The sequence below is a fragment of the Limulus polyphemus genome, unplaced genomic scaffold, assembly GCF_000517525.1.
Source record: "Limulus polyphemus unplaced genomic scaffold, Limulus_polyphemus-2.1.2 Scaffold10899, whole genome shotgun sequence".
In the NCBI taxonomy this organism is placed as follows: Eukaryota; Metazoa; Arthropoda; class Merostomata; order Xiphosura; family Limulidae; genus Limulus; species Limulus polyphemus.
Window position 1 is genome coordinate 2,063 of NW_013676509.1, and position 11,740 is coordinate 13,802.

General features: G+C 32.3%; 1 protein-coding gene across 1 annotated transcript; it reads left to right on the forward strand.

Moving 5' to 3' along the window:
* The first annotated feature begins 1,517 nt into the window (after window positions 1-1,517).
* On the forward strand, window positions 1,518-9,800 carry LOC106476561 (polyprenol reductase-like). Its single transcript, XM_013937210.1, has 5 exons — window positions 1,518-1,857; window positions 3,466-3,614; window positions 5,013-5,204; window positions 8,077-8,214; window positions 9,429-9,800. Exons 1-5 carry the CDS (start codon window positions 1,676-1,678, stop codon window positions 9,686-9,688), a joined length of 921 nt encoding a protein of 306 aa, XP_013792664.1. The 5' UTR covers window positions 1,518-1,675; the 3' UTR covers window positions 9,689-9,800.
* Window positions 9,801-11,740: the final 1,940 nt, after the last annotated feature.

Genomic DNA, 11,740 nt, shown 5'->3' on the forward strand with positions numbered 1-11,740 from the left:
GTCAAATGGCCACTTTCGTCAGAATTTGTTAAAATTCCATAAGTCTCCCAATCTGTGGGGCGCGGGCTCGAATTCCTGTCACCAAATATGCTCGTCCTTTCAGCCGTGGGGGTCTTATAAAGTGATTGTCAATCAGACTATTCGTTGGTAAAATAGTATCCCAAGAGCTGACTAGCTGTATTCCTTCTAATCCATCACTGTTAAGTTAGGAATGTCTAGCTCAGATAGCCCTGCAGTAGCTTTGGGTGAAATTCAAATCAAATTAATTCTTCCACCATTTGTAAATTTTCTACTCGGAACGTACTCGTAATGGTGCTTGAAGTCACTTTATCTTCACATAAAACTGATTAATTACCAATACGTACGGTTAGCGGTATTAGAGTTATTAGTTGTTCGCGATTATGGGCGTCCGTAGAAATTATTCTAGGGGGTGGGGGTGTAGGCAAATTAGTGTGAAATTGTGAATTGAATAAAAATTCATATACGTATTTTGAATGAATACAGAAAGAATTATGTTCCTCATTTTTCCAGAGGAGGGCAAGTACCCCTTTTTTTGCCCCTCCCGCGGACGCCCATGTTCGAGGTTGTGATTTTTTGACCCTCATCAGTTGAGTAAATATCTATGAATATTACTAATATGATATGCTTGGTATTGATGAAAAAACAACACAAAAACGCAGTTCTAGTCTAATCTTTATTGTTAAAATTAAAATTAATAATTTAAATATATATATAAGAAAAAAGTTCGTCGATAACAAAAAAATAAGTAAGAAATGTAACTTTGCGATTTCAACTTTCCGAATAGTAGACTAAAACATATTTTGATTTTTCGGTTTATAGTATGTTAGTATTCTTAAATAATTGTCTCATCACAGTATGTGTCTGGTACCTGTTGTTGTGTAACTTAAACATATGACGTGAGCACGTGAAGGTTTCGTGATTCCCAGGGAGAGCAGGTGAACGTGGGAATGAAGCAAAAGTGGCGCAACTCGCTACAATTATATCGAGAACAATATATTTGGAACTTTACACCAATATAATACATTCAATGTTTGAAGTTATCAAAAATGTTTGCCATTAAACTGTCCAAGTAAATGTAATTTCACAGCATAAATCTATTGTACTGAGTTGATTGCATGGTATTTCACATAGTGCTAATAAAATATTGAGATATTACAATAATTCAAAATTTAGAGGTGACGGACAAATTCTGACAACATTTATGAAATCAGCACCATCAAATTATTCCGAATCAGTTAAGTTTTCTCCAGAAAAAAAAAAAATCTGTTGTCCAGTGAAATCAGAGATAACATTAGGGGGAAACCCTATGAAAGTTCGACCCCAAAATGCACTTTAATCGTGCAAAACACGTCATATGAAAGACAGATCGATAAAATCTAGCTTAGATTTCTTTATATTAACAGTGTAAATGTATTATTTTTTCAATTATTTAAGAATAAACTTAAAAATCAATGTATGTTTTAATTATGGTAGAATTCCAACGTTATTGCGGTGGCGCTGGCATCAAATTTAAAACAGTGTCATGGCGCTATTATTTGTACAAAGCATCAAATATTAAATTGTACGTATATGTGTGACTCGACATTTTAAATTCTGACTCAAACTTAAAGTAATTAAGCCAGTAGTGTTATTATTTGTTACGACTGGAGTGAAAATGAACTACATTACAATCATTTGGCTCCTGTCCACGTTTATTCTGTCATTTACCGGCATACTTGTGTTGTATTTTCCTATTCATGTTCCACAGATTTTAAGAAGTTTCTTTAAATATGGAAAAGCAGCAGAACCGTATGAGAAATATTATCATTTTCTTCGTGTTTTAGAGCTCCCAAAGAGGTAAGGATAATTTTTTTTATTAAATGTTATAAATTGACCGTTTGTGAAACAGTAATATTAGCATACTATTATTTAGTATTACTATTAGTATTAGACCTAAAGCCATAAGTTAACATTATGTATAATTATAAAATAGTTACAAAATTGTAATCCATTGGCATGTTATTGTTAATATACGCGTGTATTATTTGGATATCAGTAGACTTATGCTCACTGCTAATGGATGAAACACTGGGTTTGGTTTTTACAATATATTTACGTAACCTGTAGACAACAACTGAGTAAGGAATGGTTTGGCTCTCCAAGTTCAAACTGTAGTTGTACGTTCGCCTTTTAGAAAAGTAAAAAATTTGAACACCTTTTTATTTTAATAAAATAATCGACCCTCCATTTAAACTCCTGTAATTTTTAAAGTTCTGGCCTCTACTATTGCCTATGGCAATTCACTCGAAGTTTCTTGTAAGTTGTAGTGTAGATTTCTGCGTAATAGTGGTTTAGTCCAGGTATTGAATAGTGTGAACAAGGTTTCTTATAGTCGTTTGGTTATACTGTATATATACATGTAAGTGGTTAGTATTGCTATTATATTATTGACTCTTTTAGATTCCTGTGTATATTAACTAGTGTGAGAGGACTATCTGCTACTATTCATTTTGTGTTAGGTTTTTCAAATATAATGGAGAGAGTCAGTGTTGCAGAATAGTTGAACACGAGGTAGACTGAAAGATTTCATTAGAACCTAAACCTTTTACTTTAATTAAACCTGGCAGGAACATATCAGCTAACCCCTGCCTTAAATTTCAGTAAATTGGCTGAGTGTCAGTCTTGCAATATGTAAAATTAATTTTAATTTACTGAGTATTACCATAAATACATTGTCTTGATCAAGTTTATATTCAGTTCTGATTAAGCCCAACATTAATCTACATTAAAAAAAGAAAAACAGTTAAGTCAGTATCTTATGAATGCTATCTCTGAAGGCAGCATTATATTCACTGAGATGGGTGTGTTGTTTTTATTCATCACTATAGAGAAACAAATGGCTAGAAATACTTGACCATACTTCTGCTAGGGTATTTATTAAAATACGCTGTCCAATGACTATCTCTCCAATCTTCCAGATGGGTGGAAGATTTGTAATCAGTGTTCTGAAGATTTTGGACTTCATGATACCCGGGAGAGTCTGACTACACACACACACTAATTAGTAAACAACAAATATATAGATAAATATTACAAATTTAGCTTTTGAGGCAAAGACATTTTTCAAGGAGGGAACTTACATCAACTAACAACTTGTTTTTCTTCAGTTTTCAAAGAAAGTTATTGGCTTAACTAGTATAGTCTCATGCTAATGAGGATTTTTGTGATTGACTTACAAAAAGACTACATTTTGTGTGAATGAAATCTTTTTTAGCAACAAAAAGCCCACATTTTCTCTGTAAACAAAACTTATTACAGTTGTACAGTAAATTCCAGTTTAAAATTTTCTAAATCTTGAGATTTCTAAGATATTTATTTGTGAGAAATTCATAAGTAATTTAGAAAACTTGTTTTAGAAATATTTCTTTTATCTAAGTTTTAATTCGTTTTCTTCTGTTTTTTCAGTTGGTTTGTTCACTTCTACATATTTGCCAGCATACTGTATTCATTTGTGACTTGGATGATATGTAGTGTGTATTTTCAGAAGAAACAAGTCCCAAGTTTTGTATTAGATTTGTTACATATATTTGCAGGACCAAATCAAAGAGCAAGTGGTAATGTATATCATTTATTTAGGCTTTTCTTTTTTTAATTCCGTAATTGCTAAAATGATGAGGTGCATTGATTTAACACTTGTTGTGATGTTTATTTTAATGAATTTAGAAAAAACAAAAAAAAGTACTGGATGAAATAGCTTGAAATTTGATATAAACTTTCTAAAGATTGTGTAGCTTCTGGAAATATTCTTATATGTAATATTTGGATAAATTTGCAGCTTTGAAAATTTTAAACATTTCAGTGATTCTCTTTTTAAAAAAAACACTTAGAAATGTCTACCTTGGTTGTAGATTTCAGTTACTGACTTTTTTTGTCTTCTAATTTCTTGTAAAAGTTTCCTATAAAGTTTTTATTGTATAAAACTGTAATTTTTTGTTTTTTAATTTGAATATTTTGCACCCACTTTCACGGTATTTATGATCGCTGGTATACAATGATAAGAAAGCAGACTTTTTTTAAATTGTTGATCAGAAGGTTTCATTTAATATACATGTAATAAATTTTGAACTCGTGACATTTATGTTCTTTTAAATTTCTTTTTGGTGATGTTTTTTGCCTATTTAAGTAGTTTCTTAGGCTTGCTAGGCCTAATGTAAACACAGCCTAACAAACAGTGGTCTTGCCAGTGAGAAAAACTTTGTACATGAATTTTTCAACTTGCTTGGTATGGTTTACTTGTGGTATTTATAATAAACAATTTTCATCAATATTGAATGTTTCCTTGTGCTTTTTGGTAGTTTAAGAGAACTAGACAAAAACTTGGGTCATCATTTGTGCTTTTTGGTGCTTGTATTGCTAAAATACATACAAGCTTTAAGAATATATAATTATATTATCCAAGTTGAATCACAGTAAAAATTCAGCTCTAACTCTTTAGAAATAGATTTACAGATTGATAATTTTCTTGGAGTGTCATTTCAATGGATAGAGTAGACATAATAGATTTGAGAAATTTAATAAACTGTTGTACTGTCCACGCCTTCTATTAAGGACTGATTTAAAAATTTCTTCTGGTAGATTTGAGTTACTACAATTGTCTAAATGAAGCTACATTGAGAAAACTAATTTTGTCTAAGATATTCTGGATCCCAGAGATTCATTTTTGATACAGCTTCTACACTTAGGTTATTTACAAGGGTTAATTTCTATCTAATTAAGAAGATGATTAAGAAAAGTAATTAAAAAATATGAAATTTAAAAACAGGTACAAGTTACATGTATGTGTAGATGATATCCGTAATGAGTCTTACATAAATTTTTCAATGTATTTTGTTTAAACGTAATAATTTTGGTTTTACTTTCTGAAATTTTTTTAAACCTCAAATGTTATCTGCAATAGCGTATGAATAGTATACTTACATAAAAATGTAAACTGGTCGTTTTGTTCTTTACAGCTTCTCCAGAAGCGGTAGTGCTTGTGGAATCTTTACTTCTACTTCACATATACCAACGTTTGTATGAATGTGTGAACGTCAATGTGTTTTCTGCGGGAAAAATTAATATTCTGCATTACTGTGTTGGCCATGGCTTCTATGTTGGAGTCGCCCTGACAATCCTGGAAGAAGCACCAGGATTTTCTTTGAATGGTAAATTTTTATTGTAAGTTCACTCATATTCAAAGTAAAAAAGAAGTGTTTTTTTTTCCCATGAAAAATTAAATTTTACTTGGTTTTTTTTCCATATGTTCACTTAATTAAAAATATAATTAACACTAGATTTATTTTATCAAAATTCATGCTTATTTATATATGTGCACTGGGAAATATATGTCCCAGCTGCAGTGAAAGGGTTAAAGCAATACGAAAAAAGCTTCTTAATTAATAGTATATTTTTTGGTACATGATACTGTATTGGGCAAGAAATAAATTGTGGCAAACAAATGATGATTATAATTCATAAGATGTTATCCATAATGAGATAAAAACAGTTATAAAAGAAGCAAACCCCCACATCCTTACCCCCAATAGTTTATTGGTATAAAAATTAGGAATCTGGTGATTAGTCACGTGGTCCAAAGGTCTGAGATGCAAGTTATTGATGGTCCAAAGGTCTGAGGTACAAGTTATTGATGGTCCAAAGGTCTGAGATGCAAGTTATTGATGGTCCAAAGGTCTGAGGTACAAGTTATTGATGGTCCAAAGGTCTGAGGTACAAGTTATTGATGGTCCAAAGGTCTGAGGTACAAGTTATTGATGGTCCAAAGGTCTGAGGTACAAGTTATTGATGGTCCAAAGGTCTGAGGTACAAGTTATTGATGGTCCAAAGGTCTGAGGTACAAGTTGTTGACGGTCCAAAGGTCTGAGGTACAAGTTGTTGACGGTCCAAAGGTCTGAGGTACAAGTTGTTGACGGTCCAAAGGTCTGAGGTACAAGTTGTTGACGGTCCAAAGGTCTGAGGTACAAGTTGTTGACGGTCCAAAGGTCTGAGGTACAAGTTGTTGATGGTCCAAAGGTCTGAGATGCAAGTTATTGATGGTCCAAAGGTCTGAGATGCAAGTTATTGATGGTCCAAAGGTCTGAGATGCAAGTTATTGATCATTCAACATCAAATTAATATATTGGTCTCATGCATTCTCATCTTATTTGTTACTTTGGAGAGCATTGTAGTTTAAAGTGGCCCTACAGATAAATACAGAAAATTTACCAGCTCACACTTGTATCACTGTGTACACTGACAACCTGAAGATGTTAGATGCCAGTGTTGATCTGCCAGAAGTGGGCTTTATCCTGAGACCGACACACCATTGTTGCTCACCTTGATTAATCTGTTATCATTTCTGTACATAAGCATGATATTTTTAACCCTATTCACTGCACTGAACCCTCTCTCTCACAAGAAGTAGTTGAAACTGGACCATGTTAAATTAGACGACCACAATTTTTACTGTCATCATTGTGTTAATTTTTTTCTTTCAAAAAATGAAAACAGTGTTAACTGAGCCTGTGTTTTGACCTGTGTATATTTTTATTTTGTCACTCAATTTTTCACACAAACTAGTACTTTTCAACTACAATATTTATTACACAATGTGTCAAAAAATATTTGTTGGAAAATAGTTCATGTCACGTACTAAATATGAACACGCTGATACACAACACAAGTAAATTGTTGTGTGTGATGGAATAAAGTGTTAATTTTTTTTTTCAGAGGAAATTATTTATGTATTCATTCTTTATTTAAAATTTTGTGTCTTTTATAACTCAGAACACAAAGCACTCGGTTTATAAATAGTTTTCCATTTAGGCCGTCATCTACAATACAAGCAGATAGCTGCTGCCTGTTTAGTCGGGCTTGCTGCAATTGTAGGGTGCCTTTCTTTGAAACTGAAATATTTGCACAGGACAAACAATTTGGTCAGATTTGTAGACAGATAACAGATGCATTTATTTCTAGAAGGCATGGAACCAGAAACATTCCCATTTTCATAAAGCACTATAATACATGTAATGGTATTCAGAACATAGTAACTCCTATTTACTCCTATGGGACTCCTATTTACTCCCATCACTGCCTGTAATGATTATACTACGAGTTTGAGGATCTGTTAGTGATTTTTTTACGTATGCAGTTGAAACTGATACTTCACATTAGACTTTTGGTGATTTGTTTTTTTTTACGTCTTTAAAAAATTGCCGTAAGACTGAAATTTTACAGCACATATTTATTTTAATAGTTTGGATAAAAGATACTAAAGGGCAAATTGAAACATCTGAATAAACAACTTTATCTTGTGCAAATAAATAAAGTTTTTATTCAGATTTATATCTTTTATTACCTTTTTTATCTGAATGAATTGTTTCTTTCCATGTTGTGCTAAACAACAACAGCTTAATGATTTTTTTTGTTTGTTTCAAGTTGTCAAGTAAATGGTTCATGCTGCTTTTGAAGAATCAGATCTTCATGTTTAACAATATGCACGTGGAAATTAATTTTTTATCAATCAAAGTTGATATCCTTACACTAAAGTATCGTTGTGGGTGAGCGGTAAATTTACAAACTTATAACGGGAAAAATCTGGAGTTTAATTTCTCCTGGAAGACAGATAGCCTGTTGAAAGCAATGACAATCTTTCACTAAAAGCTATCATACTTTGGGTATCCTTTGTTTGTAATTAATCTAATACTAGCAGTTTTAATATTAATATTGAAGTGCAAATATAATTAAAAATAGTCTGTTCAGTTTGAAAATTTATCTTGGCAAAACTACTTTGTACATTGTGTATCAAGGTGTTACTATACGTGTTCGTATCTTTTTTATAAAGCTGAAATTAAAAAGTTATACAGAAAATGATACAGGTTAATAAATCAACCTTTTTTTTTATATAATTAAGTATTTTCATTTCCAGCTAAACTTGGTCATAAAATAAAAAATAACCAAGTTAGAAGTACATTTTCTAGTGTTTTTCATGTCAATAAAACATCATGTTTTTAAAAATGTTAATTTTACTTGAAATTCCAGAGACTCGAGAATTAACTCACTATAGCTGGTCATCAGTGAAATGGTACCAGGCTTTTGGAGTATTGCTAGGACTATGGGGTATCTACCTTCAGCATTCCAGTCATGTAATCCTCGCCAGTCTGCGTAAAAATTCCAAGGGTAAGAAAATTACCACAAGATGTTTTGTTTGCGTGTGTGTGTATTTCTATTGCCTTATGCATTGTAAATGAATTAGTTTGTTTAGAAATTAAGAATTAAAGATTCTTTGTTTCTTGAAAAGAATCTGCAGATAAGGGGAAAACGAGTACAATTCTTGTAACTTGAACATTTAACTGATAAAAAGTATTAATTGGGTGAAGTATTTTGTGTATTATTACTACTAAATATTCATTACGTAGTAACTACTTAAAAGTTTGGATATGGCTCGAATGAGTAATGAAGGAAAGTTTTTTTTAGAAATGTACAATGTCCCGATGAGCTCATGTTATCCCAAAGCATAAGTTTATATTTGTTAAAAATATCATCTGTCTCGATGTTTTGTTTCTCGTGTGATTTTTTTTTTTCCTTCTCTTTCTCCAATTTTATTAGGACAGCCAATTTAAGACTTTTAATAGACTGCAATTGCTTGCTGAATGGAAAGGAGATGAAATTTTGGCTTCTATACTGAAGCCTTCTTCGGTAGTGAAGGCAAAAACGTTGTTCTCTTTTATTTAGACAGACAGTTGTAGATTTCTGGATGAGCTAAAATGATTTAACAATATTTGGTTCAATCAGATTTTATGCTGATAACAAAGGATGTCATTAGTTTGCTGTATTTGGTATTCATAAACATTGATAACTTGAGAAAAAAAAAAAACGTTCATTGATGGTGACTTTTAAACTAGTGTTAATATATTTCATCACACTTCTAGTGAATGAGATTTTTTTTAAATCTTACCCTCAGTTGTGACTGTATTGACATTTAAACTGGTGTTAATATATTTCATCACACTTCCAGTGAATGAGATTTTTAAATCTTACCCTCAGTGTCAGTTGTGACGTGTTGACATTTAAACTAGTGTTAATATATTTCATCACACTTCCAGTGAATGAGGATTTTTTAAATCTTACCCTCAGTTGTGATGTATTGACATTTAAACTGGTGTTAATATATTTCATCACACTTCTTGTGAATGAGGATTTTTTTTTATCTTACCCTCAGTGTCAGTTGACTTATTGACATTTAAACTAGTGTTAATATATTTCATCACACTTCCAGTGAATGAGGATTTTTTTAAATCTTACCCTCAGTTGTGACGTATTGACAATTAAAATAGTGTTAATATATTTCATCACACTTCTAGTGAATGAGGATTTTTTTATCTTACCCTCAGGCTCAGTTGTGACGTATCACCACCAGTTACCAAGTGGAGGATGGTTTGACTGGGTGTCTTGTCCTCATTATTTTGCAGAAATTGTTATATACATGGCTATGAACCTTATTTTAGGAGGTCACCATGGGAATTGGTGGTTAGTTTGTTTGTGGGTTATCTGCAACCAGGTTCTTGCTGCAATAATGTCTCACCACTGGTACAAGAGCAACTTTAAAGAATATCCAAAGACCAGAAGAGCCATTGTTCCTTTCATTCTTTGAAATACCGAATCATAACTCCATATATTGTTTTGTTAGACCAAAGAAGGTTTAAACAATGTTTTGCTGTTGTTACTTAAAATGTTTATTCCTGATATAAAGTTTATTGTTTGAATTACGACTCAGCTTGTATTTACTTAACATTTATTTGCAAATAATTTTTAACATGACAGGTTGCTCAATATGCCTTTAAACCCGCTTCTCGTAATAATTATGTAGAATGTTAATATATATAACGTAATTCATGAAATACAGCATAATATGGTGGTTAGCAAGTAACCTCATAAGCATATTTATGTATATTTAATTTCCTTTTTTTGAAAAAAAAATTTAGTTTACTTTAAAAAAAGATTTATTTCATTGACCACAAATACCGAAGAAGACTAAAATGCAACACTCTGTAAAAATGGAAATGTGTTTTTCTGTGAGATGTCTTACATTTGGGAAACGTGGGAACCTGTCATTTAATTAAGATAAATACTAAGTACAAGACAATAACGAATGAACTGACACATTTAAATATAAACGTTTTTCCAGTTTATTCTTTTGGGGCACTAGCATTTTTGAGCAGATGATCTAAAGTAAAGACCTTGTTACGGTTGAATTAGGCTTAGAGTCTAATTCGGTTGTAACACACACACAAAAAAAAAAGAAAACTTTTAATCTTGGAAATTTAAATGAAATTATGGAATGGTTATTTTGGGAGTTGTGTTTTCCTAGAAACTGGACAGTTTATATTTCTACAAATCATTTTGTGGCTGAGGGAAGAAGTGTTGCATCATTATGTTCATGAATACCGAACCATAACCTAGTCCCCCAACCTATAGTGCACGTAAGAACCTGAAAATGTTAATTAAAAAGAAATAAACCCCTCGCCCTAAACTTTGAGGGCAATATCAATGTGTTACTAACATATTGTTGACTCACTCTTGAATTATGCCGTTTGGTTTTTCTTTTAATTAATTGGAAAAAACAACTTTTTCTTTAAAACTATATCCATTTCGGGGTATGCTGTTGACTCCAGGGTCTAACTGGGAATGGGAGCATGCAACATAAAAACGTTGGGAATCATTGACCTGGACTTCCACTCGCAAACAGAAGTCAGAGTTACATTTACCATGTTTTCGTTTCCCGACTCTCGTTTCGGTAGGGTCAAAAATAAAAGCACAGATGCGGACCATTTTTGAGGAATTTATTATTTACAAAACAAACAAGTTTAGACATGATATTATATTTAGCTAACTCGAAAGTTTATGTGTGTTACACAGAAACATACAAAAAATTTACATAGAATACATACCATCAACAACACAGGATTATCTGTGGTATTTTTTAGATTATGTTGTCACAAGCAGCTCTTTTTATTGTTGCAAAAAAAGATACTAATGTGACAGTAAATATTTTGCGTGTCCCTGCTTGTACTGATATAAAAACTTGTACAGTAATCTGTTCTGACAAAAATACTGGTTTGTGATATTTCGGACGATTTTCTATTTGGAATATTGAGTAAGCTTGTGGTAATTGACGTGTTTTTTTGATACGAGTTGAAAAACCAAGACGCCATCTTTATAGGTACTAAAGAACTAAAGCTGCCTGGGAATTATTTTATTAGCAAGAGATGTTTGTTTGTCGTTAAGCAAAATTTCACAATCCGTGCAGTGACCACTACAGGTATCGAAACTCAGTTTTTGGCGTTATAAACCTTCATACTTACCACTGGGGAGCATTAATAAGATAAAATTGACAGTTCTTTATTTTTGGGGTTTGTGACGTACAGGAACGGCACCTTCTCAATTTCTTTGGTTAGCGAGGTGTTTCTGTACTGGTGCTAACAACAGTTTTAATCGCAACTAACAGATACCTCTATTTGAAACACTTGAAAATGCAATAACTCTATTCAATATTAATCGTAGGCAGTATAATAATGCCCAGCATGGCTAGGTGGTTGGGGCGCTCGAGGACTACACGAGGGCTATCTGCGCTAGCCGTTCCTAATTTAACAGTAAAAGACTAGAGAGAAGGCAGCTAGCTAGTCATCACCACCCACTGCCAACT

Bases quoted from the DNA above. Each gene is read 5' to 3' on its own strand.
- LOC106476561 (XM_013937210.1), top strand. From the start codon at position 1,676: ATGAACTACATTACAATCATTTGGCTCCTGTCCACGTTTATTCTGTCA. The intron at 1,858-3,465 runs GTAAGGATAATT...CTGTTTTTTCAG, and splicing joins GTTTTAGAGCTCCCAAAGAG to TTGGTTTGTTCACTTCTACA. The intron at 8,215-9,428 runs GTAAGAAAATTA...TCTTACCCTCAG, and splicing joins TCTGCGTAAAAATTCCAAGG to GCTCAGTTGTGACGTATCAC.